The 26,267-nt window shown below is 36.3% G+C and overlaps 1 protein-coding gene across 12 annotated transcripts in view; it reads left to right on the forward strand.

Annotated features, from left to right (window-relative positions):
- The window catches only part of ZFYVE16 (zinc finger FYVE-type containing 16), a 64,724-nt gene that overhangs the window by 35,660 nt on the left and 2,797 nt on the right, over positions 1-26,267 (forward strand). For 7 of the 12 annotated variants that reach the window (XM_015140337.3, XM_078004942.1, XM_078004940.1 and 4 more), the window contains 10 exons: positions 396-518; positions 1,384-1,539; positions 2,396-2,620; positions 6,304-6,386; positions 7,081-7,185; positions 7,564-7,711; positions 10,107-10,187; positions 22,594-22,756; positions 23,592-23,697; positions 24,532-24,699. In XM_015140337.3, coding sequence (XP_014995823.3) covers positions 396-518; positions 1,384-1,539; positions 2,396-2,620; positions 6,304-6,386; positions 7,081-7,185; positions 7,564-7,711; positions 10,107-10,187; positions 22,594-22,756; positions 23,592-23,697; positions 24,532-24,699 — 1,358 coding nt within the window. Of the gene's footprint in view, positions 1-395; positions 519-1,383; positions 1,540-2,395; positions 2,621-6,303; positions 6,387-6,851; positions 7,045-7,080; positions 7,186-7,563; positions 7,712-10,106; positions 10,188-22,593; positions 22,757-23,591; positions 23,698-24,531; positions 24,700-25,988; positions 26,167-26,267 lie in introns of those variants that run through there. The other 5 variants (XR_013418392.1, XR_013418391.1, XR_003730386.2 and 2 more) reach the window with 3 other exon arrangements.

Genomic DNA, 26,267 nt, shown 5'->3' on the forward strand with positions numbered 1-26,267 from the left:
GTAGCAAGCAGCATATATAACGTGGGTCTAGACTACTTTCACAGACTTGTACATTTCAAAAATTATAAATGGAGTGCCTGCCAAACTGGAATCCACTTTATAAAAACGTTTGTCTTAAAACTTTGAAGGTGCTAAAATTGTATACATTTGCTGTTTAATCAACATAGTGTAAATATACTATATGCATTACAGTATTAATAACTTTACATGGAAAGAAAAGTAAAAATTACTATTTAACAGTTGTCTAGGTTGTTGACTGATTTTATGAAACATGTTTGCTTTTGTTTTTAAATTTGATCAGGCCACTGGTGGATTTATAAATTTGTTTTTTTCTCATTTGTAAGCATATTTAACAGGATATTTATCCTGATTAATATATTACTTTCATCATTTAGTGCCTGTAGTAGAAGAACATCCATCTCATGAGCAGATCATTTTGCTTCTTGAAGGTGAAGGCTTTCATCCTGTTACATTTGTCCTAAATGCAAATCTGCTCGTGAATGTCAAATTCGTATTTTGTAAGTAATAATTTATCCTTATTTCCTTAATTGGTAAGCAGGATTTCTCAATTAATTACATCTTCAGGTTAGATTTTGACTGGCATTGGTGAAAAATAACCAGGATTGGATATTGGTTTTTCAGCCATATGTGACTGTAAATAAATTTTGCAAATTTATGTTCAGTAGGACTTGAAACATGAGCTTACAGATTTGTGTTAGCATCCCTCAGTCAATCTTAGGTTTAGGTCATGAGCTTATATAGCTGAGCTGTATTTTGATTCTCATGATACAATTGACTATATCTCCTGTGGCTTTTAGATAAATTGAAATTTAGAAACCGAAATAAGCAGCAATTCTGATTTAGTAGCAGTAAAGACAGTTTTAAAGTAAGTGACATGTGACCTAATTAAAGAGTAAGGAAGTAATCCTTAATGATTAATAATCCTCACTACTCCATAATGCATCTGTCAGCTTTTCATTCTATTTGAAACTAGATTCTTATCCACTACATTTCAGCATTTAGTGTGTCTTTTATTTTAATGTTATTTATTAATTGGCTCCCTATGATAATCCTTTTTCTTACTTTATATGAATCTTACACAATTCAATTTAAGGTTTTCATAAGAAGAACTTTGGGAACACATGGAATTTGAAAAGTTATGGCTGGGTGTGGTGGCTCACGCTTGTAATCCTAGCACTTTGGGAGGCCAAGGTGGGTGGATCGCTTGAGGTCAGGAGTTCGAGACCAATTTGGCCAACATGGCGAAACCCTGTCTCTGCTTTAAAAAAAAAAAAAAAGAAAAGTTAAATGCAGAAACAATTGTTCTTCGTTTTTTGGTTAATAAAAGTTGACCTTAATAGTTATATTCTTTTATCATCTAAGATTCCTCAGACAAATATTGGTACTTTTCAACCAATGGATTGCATGGCTTGGGACAGGCAGAAATTATTATTCTATTGTTACGTTTGCCAAATGAAGATACTATTCCTAAGGACATCTTCAGACTATTTATCACCATATATAAGGATGCTCTAAAAGGTATGGCATTTTATTTTGAACTGTTCAGACTAGGGAATGGATAAATTTGTTAAAGGCATTTATGCTTTTGGCTGTGCTAGCTATACTAAAGAATTATTTCTTGAAGAGATTGCTGATTTCTGAAAATAGCTTAATAATTACTTTGTCTCTTTAAAACTAACATGTGATTAGTGGTCTATATGCAGATTTTTGTATTTAAAAAATGGAAATATATCCTTGATTTTTTTTTTTTTTTTTTTTTTTTTTGAGACAGTGTCTCCACCCAGGCTGGAGTGCAGTGGCACAATCTTGGCTCACTGCAACCTCTACATCCCGGATTCAAGCGATTCTTCTGCCTCTGCCTCTCAAGTAGTTGGGATTACAGGCACTTGCCATCATGCCCAGCTACTTTTTGTATTTTTAGTAGAGGCAGGGTTTCAGCATGCTGGCCAGGCTGGTCTAGAACTCCTGATCTCAAGTGACCCGCCCGCCTCAGTCTCCCAAAGTGCTGGGATTACAGGCGTGAGCCACTGTGCCTGGCCTGCCTGCTTGTTTTTTAAATGTATCTATGTAATTTCCTTACTGTCTGTACAAGACTAGGAGATTTGATAATTTTTCACATGATCATGCAGTAAGGAGAAAAACTGAACAGTTGGAAACATTTTCAAGTTTTTGTTCATAATCCCCAATATCCAGGAATAATTGGGAGCTTTGTGTACAGAAGGTATTTAATAGATGCTTTTGCAAGAACAGAAACAAGAAAAAAAAACTATAGTGTCTTAAGACAGTTTGTATTGGGATATTCAAACTCAGAACATTTCTTCAAAACAATAACAAAACAACTTAAAATCTTTTTACTAATGATTTTATTTTGCAGGAAAATACATAGAAAACTTGGACAGTATTACCTTTACTGAGAGTTTTCTCAGTAGCAAAGATCATGGAGGATTCCTGTTTATTACACCTACTTTTCAGAAACTTGATGGTCTCCCATTACCAAGTAATCCTTTTCTTTGTGGAATTCTTATCCAGAAGCTTGAGATTCCCTGGGCAAAGGTTTTTCCTATGCGTTTAATGTTGAGATTGGGTGCAGAATATAAAGGTAAGTTTTAGAGTAATAAGTTAAATTGCATATTTTCAAAGAATGTAAAGACTTTCAGGGAATCATTAACATCAATTTTAATGGATTAATGGAACTACTTTTATTTTGCTGTGCTTTTAAAGTTCTAAGACAACCCTCTTCTGCTACCAGGTTGGTCTAGATAACTGTGGTATATCTTCAAGTTTCTAGATGTTCATAAGTTATTTTATTACCTAAAACTTTTCTTCTTAAATTTCAGAACAAAACAGAAAACTTTCTTTCACAGTACAGGTTGAGTATGCCATATCTGAAATATATTGGATCAGTTTTTTGGATTTTGGACTTTTTTAGATTCTGGAATATTCACAGAATACATACCAGTTAAGCATCCCAAATTCAAAATCTGAAATGCTCCAGTGAGCATTTCTTTTGAGCATCACGTTGGCATTTGAAAAAGCTATAGGCCGGGCAAGTGGCTCACGCCTATAATCCCAGCACTTTGGGAGGCCAAGGTGGGTGGATCACATGAGGTCAGGAGTTCGAGACCAGCCTGGCCAACATGGTGAAACCCTGTCTCTACTAAAAATACAAAAATTAGCTAGGTGAGGTGGCAGGTGCCTGTAATCCCAGCTACTCAGGAGACTGAGGCAGGAGAATCACCTGAACCTAGGAGGCAGCTTTGCAGTGAGCTGAGATCGTGCCTTTGCATTCCAGCCAGGGTGACAGAGCAAGACTACATCTCAAAAAAAAAAAAAAGAAGAAAAAGTTACAGAGTTTAGAGCATTTTGGATTTTAGGTTTTTAGATTTGGGATGTTCAACATGTGTTAATTATTTTTGCTAAAATTTTCTTAAAAGTATCTACTGTTGGGAGTTTATTATGTTGCCTACATATTAAGAAGGTAAATCATTGCCTCTCTCCATTTTTCTATATTATAAAGCCAAACATAAAGGATTTTTGGGTTATCAGTGCTATTGTTTTCAGTTACTGACTATAATTAAAAGCTAACTATTTTTAGGGAAGGAAGTACTTAGAAATTGTGGTTATTTTTCTAAGCTTGATTATTCTTATTTTTACATTCTGATGTTTATCTCTCAAAGGTGATATAGCCTGTATCATTCATGTGTATGGGCATGTGTGTGTATTTACTTATCTACCCTTGACACAACTGGTGATTCTAAAGCTGCTGTGATGTTTATATATATGGTGATTTCTGAGTTAGAATCATTTCTAGTGTTAAACTTTTTTGAATTCCCACTGTATCTTTTATCTCTGACTTTTTTCAAGAAATATATTTATTGCATTTGAAGTACATCACGTCTAATGAACTTTTTAGACATTTGATTCTAATATAAGTTGGTAGGGATTTTCTTGGAGGAAAATTAAATGTTGAGAAGCTATAAAAGTGGTGATTACTATTTCAGAATAGACAAATTAAAAAAAAAGGGATAATCTATTTGGCAAATTTTATTAAATTGTGATTTTGGGGATGAGTGTTCCTTACCATTTAAGATTTATATGTGTGATGCTATTAACTTGTGGGAAGAGTAACAAAATTTAATTTGCATCTCAGGTTTCGTACTGTGTGAACCAAAGAGCTTAAGACATTTCACTTTAAGCCAAATGTTTCATCAATTCAACCCAGTATTTTGCCTCTGATTTAATATTTTTTAATAGAAGATTAGGGGAATAAACTAATCAAATTATTATGGAACATGTCTGTAAGTATGGACAGTATTTTTGCCAGTAGCACTTCTAGATAGTCTGGTTTTCTCACACTGAAGGTTGGAGAATCATGGAGCAATATGAAGGGCTTCTCATAAATCATAGGGATTGGAACTGCAAAGCTATGATAAGCTATTTAGTAGTAATAAGGGGAAATTGTCAGTTATATATAATAGTTAATTCGCCTCAGCTGTTTTCTGAATTCTTTCTGTCCTACTAGATTTTACATAGACTGGCACTTTGACATTATTGGTGCCCATGTCTTTTTAGATGTGAACTCTGTGTGTGTGTGTGTGTGTGTGTGTGTGTGTGTGTGTGTATTTTGTTACAGAGGTAACGTACATTTGAAAAAACTAATGTGAAAGTTAAAGTCCCAAGAATAAAGACTGAAAGTAACTGTCTCAAATTAGTAATTTTTAAATGCTTTTGAAAATATCTGTGGTTTTATTCTGAGATCACTGGTTTTGAATACCATTAAATGTTCAAATAGATGATTTATGAGGTCCCTTTGTAACTCAGATAGTATGTCATTCTAAGCTCTAACCTGTTGAGAACAGTGTTTTAAACAAAATTACCTCTTCATATTGCAAAGGATGCCCCCTTATTCATATAAGGCAAAAAGTTACCAGTTAATCATGTCCTTTATCATTTGTATGTCTTTTAACACTAATGTCTTGTATTTTTTTTGAATCTAGACCCACTGTCCTTCAAATAACTTAGTTGCCTTTTTAGAATTACAAAATATGTTTGTACTAGCAAGAATATGACTACTTTGACTTAAGTCTTTAAAGCAGCTAATGTTGGGTATGTGGTGCTTCTTTAGAATTTTAAGAAAGTGTATTTGTGTAATAGACATTAAAGAGATTAGTTTGCTTAAGACCTAACTTGAGAACTGAAGGTTACAAATGTGTCTGTGTGTTATCACTATAGAAATAGTCTTGCCTTCTTTCCTTCAGAATCCCTGCTGCGTTGCCAGTAAGGTCTCTTTTCCTTTTTGGTGTCCAGTATTTATGGTGCTCTAAAGAAAGAACATAGTTAGGTAACCAACCTCATGTCCCTTCCCTTTTTGTGCATTAGTTTCCCTGACTCTATCTGTATATTTCTTTTATCATGCCGAACCAATAACTTTAAAAGTTTACGACCATTCATAAATTAGCACAATTGAATATTAATTATGAATGCCTTAAAAGTCTTTAGTTCTTTGTATTTATCTTTAAATTATCAGAAATTTATAGAGTTCTAACCAGTTATCATAATTTTCCACCCCCTATAATTTTGCAGAAACAAGATGTATAATGAAAAGATTAAATACTTTGGAATCAGACAAGCCTAGTTCCAAATCTGTTTCACCAATTATTAACTTAGCCACTAGGAACAAGTTGATTCATTTCTGTGTCTCAGCTTTCTCATTTATGAAATAGTATAGACACACTCATTAGGTTGTTGCTGGATTTAAATAAGATAACGTATGTATAGTTCCCAGTTCAATGTAGCATCTAGTAGATACATAGATAAACAGTAAGTGTTAATATTATCTCTTGGCTGAGTGTGGTTGCTCATTCCTGTAATTCCAGCACTTTGGGAGGCCAAGGTGGGCAGATCACCTGAGGTCAGGAGGTTGAGACCAGCCTGGCCAATATGGTGAAACCCTGTCTCTACTAAAAATACAAAAATTAGCCGGGCATGGTGACATGCGCCTATAATCCCAGCTACTTGGGAGGCTGAGGCAGGAGACTTGCTTGAATCCTGGAAGCGGAGGTTGCAATGAATCGAGATCGCACTGCTGCATTCCAGCTTGGGCAACAGAGTGAGACCTTGTCTCAAAAAAAAAAAAAAAAAATTGTCTCTCTCCCTTAAGAACTGATTGGGTGATATTTTTACATAATGTTTGTTTGTAGAATGAGAATTGAAGGTAATAAATTCAATAATTTGGGCTTTTTTTTTTTGTTATAGTAACCAGTTTTCCTTTCTTATGTATAGCATATCCTGCTCCTCTAACAAGTATCAGAGGCCGAAAATCTCTTTTTGGAGAAATAGGACACACTATTATGAACTTACTTGTTGTGAGTAATTGAACTATTTTATTAGGTGTTTTTATACTGTTACTTTAAAACTTTATTTAGCAAAGTTTACACATTTATATTTTCCTACTTTAATTTGCCATGTTTGGTATAATGACCATTCATTTACAATAAATCCTAATTATTTTAACATATTAGTGCTCAGTTTTTGATGAATTGCTTTTGTAGAACATACTATCTCCTCATGTATGTGTACCTGATTCTAATTGCCTTTTGATTCATTCTCCTGCAGTTCTTGGATGTTTAGGTAATGTAATAACTCTATACAGACCTCTTAAAGTTGTTGAAACTTTTGTAAATGTATTAGTAAAGTCAGTCAGTCTTGTGATTTTGAGCAAATTATGACCTTAGTTTTCTCGTTTATAATAGGAAGTGTTGGATTAGATGATACCTAAAGTTCCCTTCCACTTATACTTTTTGTAATTTTGTGTTTCCCTGTTACCATAGAAAAATATTTCAGTGGACTCACTTGTATTTATCCATGCATAGTTTGAAGACCTTTTCTATTTTGGAAGTTCTGTAACTAGAAAGAGGAGATACCCTAAATACTACAAAATTTTTCCTGAGAATCATATTCTTTATTACTGTTGTGGAGAAGGATTTCTTAAAGAAGGATTTAATGGATGGAAAAATGCTCATGGTTAGTAGTTTATGGTAATGCGATTATTCTATGTAGGACCTTCGAAATTACCAGTATACCTTGCATAATATAGATCAACTATTGATTCATATGGAAATGGGAAAAAGCTGCATAAAAATACCACGGAAAAAGTACAGCGATGTAAGTATAATTGTTTTATTCAAATGACAATTATTGAACATTAGAGTTCCTTAGAATTGTGTCACATTAAATTTTTTGTTTTGAATTAGACTATCTAATGTATTATGGCAACAAACATTGTTTTTGAAATTATAGAATTTGTTTGCTAGTAAATAATCTGTTTGATCATATATTTTTTTTCCTTACTGTTTTATTGAGATGATTACTGTTCAACTGAAGTGATTTTATTTTAAAACATTTGTTTCTATCACATTCCCAGGGAGTTGTCCAGACCAAAGCTTGACGATTATGAAGCTGGTCAGGAACGTGGCTCTTAGAATAGGCATACAATGTTAAAAGTGTTTCTAAACAAATGTTGTTGTTTTTGTTTCTTTCCAGGTAATGAAAGTACTAAATTCTTCTAATGAGCATGTCATTAGCATTGGAGCTAGTTTCAGTACAGAAGCAGATTCTCATCTAGTGTGTATACAGAATGATGGAATTTATCAAACCCAGGCCAACAGTGCCACTGGCCATCCTAGAAAAGGTGAGCATCATGGTTCCTAGTGCTAATTTATAAAACCACCTCAATTAATAGAATTCCTTTCAAGGGGGAAATATATGTATATTTACTTAATTGCTGAATTGTTGGTGATAAAACAGTATGCTTTGAAATTTTAGCTACACAACAGATTTTAAAATTGCTTCTAATTTTTGTTTTTCTCTTGGACTGCATTAGGCTTACAGACTTGGAAGACTGTATTCCTTTTGATATCTTTAGGTTTAGTATATCCCATAGGGTGGGAGTCTTTCTTTGAGTAGTTTCTTTCTGAAATAAGGTATTTCTTTTCACATTTGTTCACTCTCTGCTCTGACTCCTCTTAGTTTGGGGAGCACAGGGTGATAAGGGTAGGAATGATTTATAAAACATAACAAGCAGCATCTGTGAATGACATTACTCTCGGTTCTGGCTGAATGGCTTCAGTGATTGCTATGATTACCAAACCCTTGCAGTAGAAGGCCTAACAAATTGAAAGTCAAATGGAAGCATTTCATAAAATTAATAAATTATTATAGGATAACATACTTAAAATAGTCTTGGCATCCTGGCTGCTAGTAAAATTTTTTCCTCTGCTTATAAAAGTAATATATACTTATTTGTAGTAAGCTTGGAAAATACATTTTGAAAAGTAGTAAAAGAGGCCGGGCGTGGTGGCTCACGCCTGTAATCCCAGCACTTTGGGAGGCTGAGGCAGGCGGATCACGAGGTCAGGAGATCGAGACCATCCTGGCTAATACGGGGAAACCCCGTCTCTATTAAAAATACAAAAAATTAGCTGGGTGTGGCGGCACGCACCTGTAGTCCCAGCTACTCGGGAGGCTGAGGCGGGAGAATGGTGTGAACCCGGGAGGTGGAGCTTGCAGTGAGTCGAGATCATGCCACTGTACTCCAACCTGGGTGACAGAGCGACAGATCGAGACTCCATCTCAAGAAAAAACAAAGAAAAGTAGTAAAAGAGAAAAGTGCCAAGCTATGGTCACTATTGACATTTTACTGTATATCCTTCTTATATTAACATATGTTAAATAGATGATTTTATACTGGATAGTTATACTTTTATATTGTACTTTATCACTTAACATGATATTGGCATTTTTGCCACTAAAATTTAACAACTTTTTAATATGTATTTGTTGAATAGGTATATTTTTACGTGGTAAAATTTAAGTTATTAATATTTATAGTGAAAAATCTCCTTTCCTCCCTTGACCACCCAGCCATCCTCTTACTTTCCCTACAGGCAACCAAACCAGTGTTATCAGTTCTTATATATCCTTTCAGAGACATTTTTGTTTTAATATATATTTAAGAAATACACACACACACACCTATCTCTTTCTTCCACTTTTTTAGACAAGTCCTAATATTTGCTCCATTCTATACCTTGTTTTTTTGTTGTCATTAACACACTTTGGGGATTATTCTATGTTTGTGTATAAAGAGCTTTTATATTCTACAGAACTTTCCATTTTATGTGTTGTACGTCATTTAACTGTCGCTTATTGATGGACATAAGTTGTTACCAATCCTTAGGGGCTATTTATAAAAACGCTATAGTGAATAGTTTTGTACACATGCTGTTTTGTACACATTTGAACCTATCTGTAAGATAAATTCCTAGAAGTGGAATTGGTGTGTCAAAGGATACATTTACTTGTAATTTTAATAGAAAAATGCCAAGTTAGGGCTCCAGAAAGACTGTTCTGATTTGTGCTGTCACCAGTAGTGAATGTTTGATTTCCTACACCCTCAGTAATATAGGCACAAACATTTAAAACAGTATAATACTCCATCAATTGTTAATAAAACCATTAAATTATTTAATAAATTTATTAATTTATTAAATATAAATTTATTTATTTATTTATTTATTTGAGACAGAGTCTTGCTCTGTCATCCAGGCTGGAGTGCAGTGGTGCGATCTCGGCTCACTGGAACCTCCACCTCTTGGGTTCCAGCAGTTCTGCCTCAGCCTCCTGAGTGGCCAGGATTATAGGTGCCTGCCACCACTCCTGGCTAATTTTTGTATTTTTAGTAGAGACGAGGTTTCATCATGTTGGCCAGGCTGGTCAGGTGATCTGCCCTTGACCTCAGGAGATCCACCCTTGACCTCAGGTGATCCGCCCTTTTTGGCCTCCCAAAGTGCTGGGATTGAGCCACCAATCTGGTGGCATGAGCCACTGCATCCAGCCGCATTAACTTATTTTAATGTAATATTTTATCTCTCTTTTTTTTGTTTTTATAATTAGTTTTCTAGTGTAAGTTGTGTGGGTATAACATTTATTGAGTACTTATGTGCATATCCACATTCTGCATTTAACAAATGTGTAACATAAAAATGAGCAGTTTAAAACAAATAATTGTTGTATTTCTTGATCAGTGACAGGTGCAAGTTTTGTGGTATTCAATGGAGCTCTAAAAACATCTTCAGGATTTCTTGCCAAGTCCAGCATAGTTGAAGGTATGAATTTCATTTTTAATGATGTTTTAATGTAGAGTAATTTTTCTGTAACCTTTTAAAAATATGTTTGATATTTACACAAGAACATATGTAAGTTATAAAGCACAGTACCACAAACTTATGAAATCAATCAGCACAAGAAGTAGACTTACCTCTCTCTTCTGCCTCTCCCCAGGAATTAGTGACTAGACTGAATACGGTGTTTATCATTCTCTTGCTTAATTGTTGTTTACTTTGTATATACATCTGCCTAAACAACATATTGTTTATGCTTATTTCAGAGATAAATAAAAGTGAAATCATTCTTCACATAGTTATGTGGAATTCCCTATTTTCATACATGAGTTTCTAAAATTTATGCATGTTGTTTCTTACAACTATAGCTTATTCATTTTAAATGCTATTAAATATTTTGTGAATGTATGACAATATATTCATCTCCTGATCATGAACTTCTGGGTTCTCTTCTAAGAATATATTCAAGAGTTTCTCTAAAATATATATGCAAGAGTGGAATTTATGGGCTAACAGATTAGTAAATGTTCACTTTACAAAGTTTTGCTAAGTTGCTTTCCAAATTGGTTGTACCAATTTACATTACCATCAGAATATAAAAAATTTATGATTGGTCTACATTTTCTCCAAACATGATATTATCAGACTGCTTAATTTGTGTCAATCCTGTAGGTGTCTCTGAATATAGTCATAATTAGCATATCCCTAATTACTAATAAGCAGAGCATCCTATTACGTATTTATTGGACATGCATGTTGCCTCTTCTGTGAAATGTCTGTTCATATCTTTTGCCCTTTTTTCTATTGGATTGTGCATCTTTTTCTGACTGACTTGTAGTTACACAACTTTATGTATTTTATATTCCTCCTCTCCCATTTTTAGTGTCTTTTTAAATAGAAGTTGTCATTTTAATACAGTATAATTTATGACTCTTTTATGGCTAATGTTTTTTATTTAAGAAGTCTATGATATGGTTTTGAAAGATATTCTCCTATGTTGTCTTTGAAGATTTAAAGTTTTGCCTTTCACACTTAAGTCCCTAATTTATCTGGAATTTAGTTTTGTGTGCTGTGTGAGGTAGAGAAATCCAGTGACTTTTTTTGTCATTTGAATAGGGGTTGATCCAGCATCAGATATTGAATTTTCCCTTTGCCCTAGTAATTGTTAATGCTATCTCTGTCACATAGCATGTTTTACTTGCACAATAATCCGTTTCTGGGCTATATATTCTTAGCTTTTGTTTTGTTTTAGTCCATTTGCTTAACTCTGTACCAATTCCATACTATTTTATTATTATTGTAAACATTTTCACTTTTACTATGAAAAAATCAAGCATGTATAAAAGCAAAAAAGGATAATATGATAAACATTAATGGAACCATCACCCACCTTTGACAATTATCAATTTATAGCCAATCCTACTTTATCCATACTCCTTACCTACTCTCCTCTCATTGTATTATTTTTATTATATCATTTCATTCACAAATAATATATATTTCTAAAAGAAAAAGTATTTTTTAAGAAACGTAAGCACAAAACTACAGATTAGGCATTCCAAATCCAAAAATCTGAAATCTGAAATGCTTCAAAATCCTAAACTCTTTGAGCGCTGACATGACATTCTATAGAAAGTGCTCATTGGAGCATTTCAGATTTCACATTTCAATTTCAGATGCTCAACTGCCAAGTATATAATGCAAATATTCCAAAATCCAAAAAAAAAAAAATCTGAAATCTGAAACACTTTTGGCCCTGTGCACTTCTGATAAGGGACACCTGTATTATCACACATAAATGTTATATCAATAATTCCTGTATATCCAATCAGTAGTCACATTACCCCGATTTTCTCACTTCTTAAAATGTTCGTTCAAATCGGTATCCAAATAAGATCCAGTCACTGCAAATAATTATGTCTACTCTTTTAATTATGAGTATTTTCAGGGTTTTTTTTGGTGATTACTTCATCTTAATCAATTTGGGCTGCCGTAACAAAATACAACAGATTGAGTAATGTAAAAAACATATATTTATTTTCTCACAATTCTGGAGGCTAGAAGTCCCAGATCAAGGTGCCAACAAGGTTGGTTTCTGGTAAGGCTTGTCTCCTTGGCTTGTGGGTGGCTGTGTCCTTACATGGCCTTTTCTCTGTGTGCACTCTCAGAGCTCCAGTATCTCTTCTTCTTATAAGAACACTAGTCCTAGGCTGGGTATGGTGGGTCACGCCTGTAATCCCAGCACTTTGGGAGGCTGAGGCAGGTGGATCTTTTGAGGTCAGGAGTTTGAGCCTGGCCACCATGGTGAAACCCCATCTCGACTAAAAATACAAAAATTAGTTGGGCATAGTGGTGGGTGCCTGTGATCCCAGCTACTTGGGAGGGTGAGGCAGGAGAATCATATGAACCTGGGAGGCAGAGGTTGCAGTGAGCCGAGATCGTGCCATTGCACTCTAGCCTGGGTGACAGAGTGAGAGACTGTCTCAAAACAAACAAACAAACAAACAAAAAACAAAAAAACACCAGTCCTTTCAGATTAAGGCCTCACCTTTATGACTTTATTTAGCTTTAATTACCTCCTTAAAGGCCCAACTCCAAATACAGTTATATTTGGGGGTTAGGGCTTCAACATATGAATTCTGGGGGAACACAATTCTGTCCATACATTTAGATTTTCTAATTCTTTTTAAATCAATTATGTTAATATGTGGCTTTCTAAGTGTGTTAGTCCGTTTTCACACTGCTATGAAGAACTGCCTGAGACTGGGTAATTTACAAAGGAAGGAGGTTTAATTGGCTCACAGTTCAGCATGGCTGGGGAGGCTTCAGGAAACTTACAGTCGTGGTGGAAGGTGAAGGGGAAGCAAGGCACCTTCTTCACAAGGCAGCAGGAAGGAGAAGTGCTGAGTTAAGGGGGAAGAGCCCCTTATAAAACCATCAGATCTTGTGAGAACTCACTTGCTATCATTAGAACAGCATGGGGGAAACTGCCCCCATGATCCAGTTACCTCCACCTGGTCTCTCCCTTGACATGTGGGGATTAATGGGGATTACAATTCAAAATGAGATTTGGGTAGGAACACAAGGCCTAACTATATCATTCTTCCCCTGGCCCCTCCCAAATCTCATGTCCTCACATTTCAAGACACAAACATGTCTTTGCAACAGTCTCCCAAAATCTTAATACATTCCAGCATTAACCCAAAAGTCCAAGTCCAAAGTCTCATCTGAGACAAGGCAAGTCCCTTCTGCCTATGAGCTTGTAAAATCAAAAGCAAGTTAGTTACTTCCCAGCTACATTTAGGGTACAGGCATTGGGTAAATACACCGTTCCAAATGTGAGAAATTGGCCAAAATGAAGGCACTACAGGCCCCGTGCAAGTCTGAAATCCAGCAGGGCAATCAAATCTTATACCTCTAAAATGATCTCCTTTGACACCATGTCTCACATCCAGGTCATGCTGATGTAAAAGGTGGGCTTCTACAGCCTTGGGCAGCTCTGGCCCTGTGGCTTTGCAGGGTACAGCCTCTCACAGCTGTTTTCATGTGCTGGCGTTGAGTGTCTGGCACTTTTCCAAGCACACAGTACGAGCTGTTGGTGGATCTACCATTCTGGGGTCTGGAGTATGGTTACCCTCTTCTCACAGCTCCACTAGGCAGTGCCCCAGTGGGGACTCTTTATGAGTGCTCCAACCCCACATTTCCCTTCTACACGGCCCTAGCAGAGGTTCTCCGTGAGGGCTCCACGCCTGCAGCAAACTTCTGCCTGGACCTCCAGGCATTTCCATGCATCCTCTGAAATCTAGGTGGAGGTTCCCAAACCTCAGTTCTTGACTTCTGTGCACCTACAGGCCCAACACCACCTGTAAGCCACCAAAGCTTGGGGCATGCACCCTTTGAAGCAATGGCCTGAACTGTATGTTGGCCCCTTTAGCCATGACTGAGACACTGGGCACCAAGTCCTGAGACTACACAAAGCAGTAAGGCCCTGTACCCGGCCCACAAAACCATTTTTCCCTCCTAGACCTCCAGGCCTGTAATGGGAGGGGCTGTTGTGAAGGTCTCTGAGATGCCCTAGAGACATTTTCCCCATTGTCTTGGGGATTAATGTTTGGCTCCTCATTACTTATGCAAGTTTCTGTGACCAGGTTGAATTTCTTCTCAGAAAATGGGTTTTTCTTTATTGCATTGTCAGGCTGCAAATTTTCCAAACTTTTATGCTCTGCTTCCCATTTAAACATAAGTTTCAGTTCCAAAGTATCTCTTTGTGAATGCATAAAACTTAATGCTTTTTAGAGCCCCTAAATCACCTCTTGAATGCTTTGCTGCTTAGAAATTTCTTCTGCCAGATACCCTAAATTATCTCTCTCGAGTTCAAAGTTCCACAGATCTCTAGGGCAGGGGCAAAATGCTGCCAGTTTCTTTGCCAAAGCATAGCAACAGTCACCTTTATTCTCATTCCCAACAAGTTCCTCCTCTCTATCTGAGATCACCTCAGCCTGGACTTCATTGTCCATATCACTATCAGCATTTTGGTCAAAGCTATTCAACAAGTCGCTAGGAAGTTTCAGACTTTCCCACATCTTCCTCTCTTCTTCTGAGCCCACCAAACTGTTCCAACCTCTGCCTGATACGCAGTTCCAAAGTCACTTCCACATTTTCAAGTATCTTTATAGCAACACCCCACTCTGTGTGGTATCAATTTACTGTATTAGTCCGTTCTCATGCTGCTATGTAAGGACATACCCGAGACTGGGTAATTTATAAAGGAAAGAGGTTTAATTGTCTCACAGTTCAGCACAGCCTCAGGAAACTTACGATCATGGCAGAAGGTGAAGGGGAAGCAAAGCACCTTCTTCACAAGGCGGCAGGTAGAAGTGCTGAGCTAAGGGGAAGAGCCCCTTATAAAACCATCAGATCTTTCTAGAACTGTCTCGTTATCACAAGAACAGCATGGGGGAAACTGCCTCCATGATTCAGTTACTTCCACCTGTTCTCTCCCTTGACATGTGAGGATTATGGGGATTAGAATTCAAGATGAGATTTGGGTTGGGACACAAAGCCTAACCACATCACTAAGAATTTATCCATTTCATTTACGTTATCTAATTTGTTGGCATAGCATTCTTCGTAGTACTCCCTTATAATCCTTTATTTCTGTGATGTTGGTAGTAATGTCCCCTCATTAATTGCTGATTTTAGTAATTTGAATCTTCTTTTTTTCTTGGTTATTCTAGTAAAGGTTTGTCAATTATATTTTGTTTCTCTGTTCCTTCCCTACTGTTTTTTTGTGTTAGATATTTTTTTTGTGTTAGATATTTTCTAGTGTGCCATTTTAATTCACTTGTCATTCCTTTTAATATATTTTTTTTAGTTATTTAATAGGCATTACAGTTAATACCTAAATGTTTAACAATATAATTCAGATAAATACCAATCTAATTTCCATAGTATATAAAAAGTTTACTTCTGTTTATAATTTCCTCTCTCCTCCTTTGTGTTGTTATTGCCATACAAACTACGTGTTTATACATTATGTGCCCATCAACACTGATTTATAATTATTGATTTATGCAGATGTTTTTTAAATGAGAAGAGGAAAGAGTTACAACCCAAAATACATTTGTGTTCTTATATATTAACCTATGTAGTTACCTTACCTATTCTTTTATTCATGTGCATTCCAGTTCCTGTCTAGCATCCTTTTATTTAAGTGTGAGGGACTCCCTTTAGTATTTCTTGTACTTGAGATGCGCCAGCAACACGTTTTCTGTTTTTGTTTATATGGGAATGTGCTAATTTCTTCTTCATTTTTGAAGGAGAGTTTTGCTGGATGTAGACTTTCTGGTTAATAATATTTTTCATTTAGCACTTTGAATATGTCTTTCCACTGTCTTCTGGCCTCCGTGGTTTCTTTTTTTTTTTTTTTTTTCCTTTTCTTTCTTTCTTTTTTTTTGAGACAGGATTTAGCTTTGTCACCCTGGCTGGAGTACAGTGGCATAATCACAGCTCACTACAGCCTTGACTCTTGGGCTCAAACGACCCTCCCATCTCAGCCTCCTGAGTAGCTGGAACTACAGACATGTACCACCATGTCTAGCTAATTTTTTTCTATTTTTTGTAGAGACAGGGTCTCACTATGTTGCCCAGGCTGGTCTCAAACTCCTGGGCTCAAATATTCCTCCTGCCTCACCCTCCCAAAGCATTGGAATTGTAGGCATGAGCCACTGTGCCTGGCCTCTACATAGTTTCTGATTAGGAAGTCAGCAGTTAATTTTATTTGAAATCCTTTGTATGTCATGATTTGCTTTGTTGCTGCTTTCATGTCACTCTTTGTCATTCACAATTTGACTATGATGTGTTTAGGGCTGGATCCCTTTGCGTTTATAGTGTACTTGGAATTCTCCGTGATTCTTAGATGTTCAGATTAGTGTTTTTCATTATGCATATATTGGTATTCTTTTTTTTTTTTTTGAGATGGAGTTTCCCAGTTGTTGCCCAAGCTTGAGTGCAATGGCGCGATCTTGACTCACTGCAACCTCCGCCTCCTGGGTTCAAGCATTTCTCCTGCCTCAGCTTCCCATTAGCTGGGATTACAGGCGCCCACCACCACGCCCAGCTAATTTTTTGTACTTTTAGTAGAGACAGGGTTTCACCATGTTGGCCAGGCTGGTCTTGAACTCCTGACCTCAGGTGATCCACCTGCCTCAACCTCCCAAAGTGCTGGGATTACAGGCATGAGCCACTCTGCCCAGCCGCATATGTTGGTATTCTTGATGATATACCCACAACGTCTCTGAGGGTCTGTTCATTTTTCTTCTTTTTTCTTCCTGTTCATCAGACCAGGTAGTCTTAGTTGTTCTCTTTTCAAATTCACAAATTCTTCTGCCTAATCAAATCTGTTGTTGAACCCCACTAGTGAAGTTTTCATTTTAACAGTAATTTTGAACTCCAGAATTTGTATTTTTTTCTTATAATTTTGTAATTTATATCATTTCATTGATACTCTGTTTGGTTAGACATCATTCTCATACTTTCTTTGATTCTTTAGACATAGTTTCCTTTAGTTGTCTGAGCATATTTACAATAATTGATTTATACCCTTTGTCTAGTAAGTGTAATGTCTTTGTTTCCTTACGGACAGTCTCTGTTACTTGCTTTTCCCTTCGTATATAGGCCATATTTTCCTATTTCTTTGGATAAAAGGGTTTCCTATAAAGCTCTGTAACTGAGATACTATGGAGGATGACATTAGTGAAAGTCGCCACACTGAAAACCTCAAAAAATACTCTGCCCCATAAAAGGAATGAGGAAACTGGCAAAGAATCAGAAGCAACTCTTTCAGAACTCTGGAAACTAACCAAAAGTTTATAGCAATTGGGGATGGTTTATTAAAGAAAAAATGACAGAATCTTGGTAAGAATAGCAAGCTTTCTGTTATTTTAACTTGCCCTATACCTATCCTCTCTTCTGCAGCACAGCAGAATCCTTGAAAACCAGCAGGCTTATAGCCAATGGTGGGGGCAGTAAGGGGTTGGAGCTCCTTCAAAAACTTACTATCAGACGGTTGTCATTATTTGACTTCTCAGGTGGTTTCCTGGAAGACCCTACTTACAAAGCTGTTTTACTTGTCCTGACTCTAAGCTTACCCAGTGGGAAAAATCTTTTCTCAGGGAGCATTTGTCAAAATGGAATGATTATGCATACAGCAAGTATTTAACCAGCCTCTGTGGTTAAATAGAGCTGTGGATAACAATTGAGGCAAACAACAGGTAAATCTAAAGGTTAAAAGTAAAAGCTGGAGAATGCTATGTTGGTAAGGGGTCACATGCAAGTTGCAAGTACAAGGCTGTGCACATGCCCAGGAAAGACCTGGAAAGGTCCTATGTGTCCACCTCAGATGGACCTTGAGCCTCTGCACAAGCAGGAAGTGATAGCCAAGGTAGAGTTGTCCACTGCCTGACTTGAATGTTGAAGGCATGCCCTAACAAGCACATAGACCTTCCAGCAAAGACTAGGATAGTTATTGGTTTCAGGCATTTAAGGATATCTCAGTTCAATAATTAGACAACTAATAAGCTAACTCAGCAGAGACTTATATGTATGACAAAGAATGCAGATTTTACAGAATTAGTTCAAAAAAGCCACATAACAACAAACAGCAACAAAAACAAACTGTGGAGAAGACAAAATCTGATTTCCAGGGTTGCCTCATTAATTACTTAAAATGTCTCATTTTCAACATAAAATTGCCAGATATGCAAAGAAACAGGAAAATATGGTCTATACGTGAAGGGAAAAGCAAGTAACAGGAACTGTCCCTAAGGAAACAAAGACATTACGCTTACAAGACAAAGGGTGTAAATCAATTATTTAAAATACGTTCAGACAACTAAAGGAAACTCTGTCTAAACAACCAAAGGAAAGCATGAGAATGATGTCTAACCAAACAGAGTATCAATGAAGTAATAGAAATGATAAAATTATAAGAAAAATATATAAATTCTGGAGTTCAAAATTACAGCAATTAAAATGAAAACTTCATGGTGGCATGCACCTGTACCCCAAGCTACTCAGGAGGCTGATGGCACCCATATGCTTTATTCTTCTTTTCAGTAGTGTCCTGGCCAGTGTAAATCCTTCGATTTTTCATATTAATTTTAGGATCAACTTGTCAGGTTTACAAAAGGTCCATGGGAATTTTTATTTGGGGTTGCATTAAATCATTAGCTTAATTTTGAGAAAATTGGCACATTTTCCATTTTCAGTGTTCCTATCCATATAGTAGACTCTCACCTTATTTCAAATCTACAGTTATGTGTTGCTTAGTGATGGGGATACATTCTGAGAAACGTTTCATTAGGCAATCTTGTCATTGTGCAAACTTCACAGAGTGCACTTACACAAACCTAGATGGTATAGTCTAGTGCATACCTAGGCTATATGGTATAGCCAATTGCTCCTAGTTTGGAAACCTGTACGGCATGTTACTGTTCTGAATATGGTAGACAATTATAATATGATGGCATTTGTGTATCTAAACATATCTAAACACAGAAAAGGCACAGTAAAAAATACTGTATTATAATCTTATGGGATTACTGTTGTATATGTGATCCCTCATTGACTGAAATGTTGTTTTGTGGTACGTGACTTTATGACTTTTGGTTTAGGCCTTGTATATATTTTCTTGATTTATTCCTTTACCTTATAGATTTTATTGCCGATGTAAATAGTATCTTATTAAATTAAAATTGTAATCTGTTTCTGGTATGTAGAAATAAATTTATCTCTGCATTTTTAAACTTATATTCAGCTACATTATATACTCTTATTTATAATAATTTATCTGTAGATTCTTTTAGACTTTTCTGTGTAGCTAAAATTATATAATCAAATAGTGTAATTTTGCTTTTTTCTTTGCAATTCTTATGCTCTTTATTTATTTATTTTGGTTACTGACTGGGACTCTTAATATAATAGAAGCAATAATCGTAAGCACACCTGTCTGGATCCATGTTTATCATTAATACCTTTTAAGAAGTGAACTTTTATGATTCATTTTTATGTGCCATATCTGTCACTCTGATAATGGAATTTGAGATATCCAAATATTTTTCCTCTTATTTCTTTTCTGTCTCTTTCTTTTTTTTTTTTTTTTTTTTTTTGAGACTCATTCTCACCCAGGATCTCATTCTTACCCAGGTGGGAGTGCAGTGGCATGATCATGGCTCACTGCAGCCTCAACCTCCCAGGCTCAGGCAGTCCTCCCACCTCAGCCTCCTGAGTAGCTAGGACTACAGGCACACACTACCACACCTGGCTATTTTGTTTTGTTTTGTTTTTTTGTAGAGACAAGGTCTCACTATGTTGTGCAGGCTGGGGCTTGAACTCCTGGGCTCCAGCGATCCTCCCATCTCAGCCTCTGAGTAGTTGGGATTACAAGCACATGCCACCATGCTTGGCTAATTAAAAAAAAAAGATTGTAAAGATGAGGACTTCCTATGTTGTCCAGGCTGGTCTCAATCTCCTGGACTCAAGTGATCCTCCCACCTCAGCCTCCCCAAAATACTGGGATTACAGGTGTGAGCCATTGGCATCAGTCTGTTTTTGAGATACCATCTTTATATTTGTTTTTTATCAGCTTAACTATGTGTGCCTAGATCCCAGTCTCTCTTCTTCTAGGACTCTGTCACTGTGTGTGTGTGTGTGTGTGTGTGTGTGTGTGTGTGTCTGTGTACGCAAATATATGTACGTGTGTGTTAGATTGTTTTGTGTCATCCCATAGATTCTTGATGCTCTGCTCATTTTTTCTTCAATGTTTTTTCTTTGTGTTCTTCAGATTGGATACTTTTCTTTATTTATTCTGATTTTTCTTTATTTTCTCCAGTTCTTTTTTTGCCTTCTTTAGTCTACTGTTAAGTCTCTCCTTTGAGGTTTCAGTTTTAGTTAGATTGTACTTTCCTGTTCCAGAATTTCTTTTTGTTTCTTTTCCAGTTGGTATTTCTCTCAAGATTTATTATACATTTATTTAGCCCATATTTGCTTTTTATTCTTTGAATGTGTTTCCTGTAGGTCTTTGAATATACATACATATATGTGTGTGTGTGTGTGTGTGTGTGTGTGTGTGTGTGTGTGTATTTTTTTTGAAATGGAGTCTCACTCTTTTGCCCAGACTGGAGTGCAGTGGCGCGATCTTGGCTCACTGGAAGCTCCACCTCCCGGGTTCACGCCATTCTTCTGCCTCAGCCTCCCGAGTAGCTGGGACTACAGGCGTCTGCTACCACGCCCGGCTAATTTTTTGTATTTTTAGTAGAGACAGGGTTTCACCATGTTAGCCAGGATGGTGTCGATCTCCTGATCTCATGATCCGCCCGCCTTGGCCTCCCAAAGTGCTGGGATTACAGGCATGAGCCACTGCTCCCAGCCTGTCTTTGAATATATTTATTATAGCTCTTTTAAAATTTTTACATGCTTAATTGGCCATCTTGAAGTTGGCTTCAGTTGCCAAAGGGGTCACATTTTCTCATTTCTGTCTAGTAATTTTTTTTTTTTTTTTTTTTTTTTTTTGAGACGGGCTCTCACTCTGTTGCCCAGGCTGGAGTACAGTGGTACAGTCATAGCTCACTGCAGCCTTGAACTCCTGGGCTAAGTGATCCTCCTGCATCAGCCTCCTGAGTAGGTGGGACTGCAGGTGCACACCACCATACCTGGCTAATTTTTGAATGTTTTGTAGAGATGGGGTTTCACTGTGTTGTCCAGACTGGTCTTGAACTCCTGGCCTTAAGAGATACTCCCTCCTTGGCCTCCCCAAGCACTGGGATTACATTTGTGAGCCACCACACCTGGCCTGTCTAATAATTTTTGGTTGTGTATTTGTCATTGTTACATGCTTTAGAAACTAGATTCTAATTACATTTTGCTGAAGAAGGTTTGTTTATGTTTTAGTAGGCAGTTTCATGGTTGATAACCTTGACATTGTATAGATTTGATTTTTCACTTTATTAAGATGGATTTGTAGAAATCCTAAGGTGTTTCCCAGTCCCCACTAATTTGACAGTACTCAGTCTTCAAATCTATTTTGCCTATAGATTTTGTGAGGGCTTCGTTTTGGCTTGTCTACAATGTTTGTTAATCAGGTGTTAATAAAGTCTATTCACTTTGGTTGGTCCACATGACCAAATTCCCCAACATTATTTAACTTCTATTATCTCCATTCTGTTCTCCATGCTATAACACTATGCTATGTTTAAGCCTCATCTAGTCTCACTCTTGTTATTGTGTCCCCAGTTCTAGTCCAAAGACTTCAAAGTCTTCCATGCAGTTTTCTAGTGCCCCACTCTTAAGTGTCCTGACTGCAGATTCTAGGCTTCACCGAACTCTTTATCTCTGAGTTCTCAGCCAATAGGGCCATTGTAGACTTAGTGGGTCACCTTGAAGAAATTATCCCCAGGCAGAGAGCCCAGGGCAGAGAGTAAGGGCTCTCTGTCTGGGAATAATTTCCTCTCTGTGCCTGGAGATAACTGTGGGCTTAACCTCTTCAGATTCCCTCTAGGGATCTCAGTATTGCACTGCCTATTGTCCAGAACCTAAAAACAGTTATCTCATATATTTTATCTAGTCTTAGGGTTGGTTGTCATGAAAGGGCTATCTGGTACGAGTTATTTCATCATAGCCAGAAGCAGAAATTCTCATCTTTGTTTCAACCTTAAAAAAAAATTCTTAACTTTGCAAAATACTTATTTCCTAGTGGAAAACAACCATTAAGATGATTAGCAAATGATTTAAAACTTGAATCTTACACAGAACATATTTTGGTAGCAAATTTTATGGCTTAGATATACACATTGGTATTTGGCAAAATAAATGTGAAACTTACTCTCATTTCTAGATGGCTTAATGGTACAAATAACTCCAGAGACCATGAATGGCTTGCGGCTAGCTTTACGAGAGCAGAAAGACTTTAAAATTACATGTGGGAAAGTTGATGCAGTAGACCTGAGAGAATACGTGGATATCTGCTGGGTAGATGCTGAAGAAAAAGGAAACAAAGGGTAGGAATTTTTAAATTCTAAAATATAATTGATTTGAAGGGAAGTGCAGGATTAAAACATCCTATTAATAAAATTAAGTATTTTATGAACGAATCAATTTTTATACCATCAATTTAAATGCCTTTACTCAAATTAATGAATGCAATCTGTTTTTCAAACATGTACCTAACTAGCTTCATAAATGGTGGTGTGGTTTTTGGGCCAGGATGGTCTATTTGGGAGGGGCTTGATGATGAAACATCCATTGTGTACCAGTGTGGCCTTGATGCCACAGCTGAGAAAGGCAAGACACTTTTTCTTTCAGATGGTACCTATTTTTGTCACATAAGTAAAAGATTCCCTTTGGAAGATATATACTGTATTATTTTGATTCACTATAAATGCAAACAACTGAATTTAATAATATTTACATTAGAGGCCTTACAGATTATTACTGCCACTCCTTCCTCTCTTCAGTTACCCATTTTCTTTCTTTTTTTGAGATTGGCTAAGGGGTCTGGAGCAAAGAAGGAAGAAGAGGGCTGAAGGATTCCAAAACAGAGTTTTTGAATTCATGAGGCAGCTTTTTTATTAGACTATCTAAGGTATTTTAAACTTCAGGTCTGAATTGGGCATATGAAAAAGGAGATATAATTTATTGATGAACAAAAAAAGATTACTACACAATCAAGAAATCTTGGTAAATGAATATGAACTACAGATTTAATTATTTTATATATAATGGAGATATCTTCTTTTATATTTTTTCTCTTATTCCGTCTGTTCACATCTAATAATTCATTTCAAAAAACACATTAGTGCCAATAATTCTATTGTATTATGTTTTATTTCATAGTGTTACCAGTTCAGTGGATGGAATGTCATTACAAGGATTTCCAAGTGAAAAAATAAAACTGGAAGCAGATTTTGAAACTGATGAGAAGATTGTAAAGTGTACCGAGGTAGCTAAGGAAGAAGGTCCCTTTACATGCTGTGTTTCAGTATGATTTTTGTTCTTTGGAGATTGTGCATACTCAATCTCTAAATATTTATGCATAGCTTATTATACTTTTTATGCTACACTTTGAGACACACACATTTCCACCCCAGACTTTTATACACCAGAATTGGTTTCCATAGGGTTAGTTCAGGCTATCAAATGGTGGTACTGCCTACCATCTGTGTTGGCAGCATTGCCATCTTAGTACTGTAATTAATGTTACTTGACCATATTTTCATTTTCCTCAGATATTATGAAAAATAAGATATTTTATTGTCATTTATTTATAATCAGCATTCACATATGAAAGTTATTTTTTCATGCTTTAGTATTTTCTTTAAATTAGAGGATATGAAACTATAGACCCCCAACTCCTTAGTCTACCTCCTTATTCCCCCTCATATTTATTTCTTACGCATTCTTTGTGATTTTATTACATGTGCAAAATAGAACCTATAGAGAAAATAAGCACAATGGAACATGATTTGTTTTATCTTAACTTCATATAGGTGTTCTTTACAGGATAGACTCATACTGATTTAATAAGGCTTTCCTTGCTACAAATTAACTTCAGGCAAAAATTGCTGAGACGTTTCCATATTTACCATAACTTTTGGTTTTATGTTTTTACTTATAGTACAGATCAAGCTATTGATATTGAATTCTCACAACTAATGATTTTCGTGGTACTTTACATTGGAATTTAATTAAACTTGAATTGAAAGCAGCAATTGTTGCATTTTAAAGTTACTTTTAATTTTAATCATGACTTGTTGCCTAATTAAATATATTTCAGGTGTTCTACTTTCTAAAGGAACAGGATTTATCTATTTTATCAACTTGTTATCAGTTTGCAAAAGAAATAGCCATGGCTTGTAGTGCTGCCCTGTGCCCTCACCTGAAAACTCTGAAGAGTAATGGGATGAATAAAATTGGACTCAGAGTTTCCACTGACACTGATATGGTGAGGCCTGTTTTTGTGATGTATTTTTGAAATGAATGTATTGCATATTAAAATAGTGAAGTTTTTCTTCAACCTTTTGAGATGAAAGAGAATGAAAATTGTTGAGCATCAAATGTGTGCTACACACTTCACATATATTATCTGTATTAATCTCCACAACAGGGGTCAGCAAACTTTTTTCATAAAAGGACAGACAGTAACTATTTTGGACATTGTAGGCAGTATGGTTTCTTTCACAACTACTCAACACTACCGTTATATTGGGAAAGCAGCCATTCACAGTATGTAAACAAATAAGTGTGGCTATGTTCCAGTGAAATTTTGTTTACCCAGTGGGGCCAAGTTTGGCCTGTAGGCCATAGTTTACTGAACCCTTCTCCATGACTACTCTGCCTTTTATAGGTAGGTTTTTAAATTTACTTATTCTGATTAGATTCTATATGTACATGACTTAAAATCTTAAAAGTCTAAAAGTGTATATATAACAGGACCACCTCACTGAATATTTGCAGAGAGCAGCATTCACACTGTATTCTATGTAACTGGTGGACTCAAGATAATAACTCCAGACTACAATGTAAATGGTTCCCAGTAGAGTTGTATAAGGCAACAGCCTTGGAAATGTCTTTCCTACTGTTGACATCCAACCCATCAGTTCACCTCCATACTTTTCTTTATCCTCCCTCTCCGGCCAAGCAATCAGTGTTACTCATTTCTTATGTATTCTTTGTGATTTTATGCATGTACAAGCAAATAAGTGTGTGTCCTCCTTTTTCATCTCCCCCTTTTACAGATTTTTTACCTTCTTTAATATATCTTAAAGGTATTAGTACTAGTATACATTTTTTTTAAAGTGACATAGTAGTTGATTATATAAATGTACCATAATTTATCTAACTCGTTATTCGTGCATATTTGATATATGTTGATAGACATTCAGGTTGTCCACAATATTTTGCTTTTACATAGTATAAGTATATCTATAAGAAGAATTCTGAGTAGAATTTCCAGGCCTGAGTATATACTCAATAGATGTTACCATATTATCGCATATAGAGGTTATGTCAATTTATATTTATTTTCTCCAGCAATTTATGAGAGCTCTTTCCCCCACATCCTTTTTTTGAGACAGAGTCTCATTCTGCCACCCAGGCTAGAGTGCAGTGGCATGATTTTGGCTCACTGCAGCCTCTACCCTCTGGGTTCCAGCAGTTCTCCTGCCTCAGCCTCCCAAGTAGCTGGGACTACAGGCATGTGCCACCACACCTTGCTAATATTTGTATTTTTAGCAGACATGGGGTTTCACCATGTTGGCTGGACCAGTCTTGAACTCTTGACCTCACGTGATCCGCCCACCTTGGCCTCCCAAATGCTGGGATTATAGATGTGAGCCACGGCACCTGGCCTCCCCCACATCCTTATCAAAGAAGTATATAATCAAACTTTTGAACTTGGACAATTTGATAGGTAAAAAATAATACCGCGTTACTATTAATATTATTACTTTTTAAAGAGATGGGGTCTCACTGTGTTTCCCAGGCTGGTCTTGAACTCCTGGGCTCAAGCAA

The sequence above is a fragment of the Macaca mulatta genome, chromosome 6, assembly GCF_049350105.2.
Source record: "Macaca mulatta isolate MMU2019108-1 chromosome 6, T2T-MMU8v2.0, whole genome shotgun sequence".
Lineage (NCBI taxonomy): Eukaryota > Metazoa > Chordata > Mammalia > Primates > Cercopithecidae > Macaca > Macaca mulatta.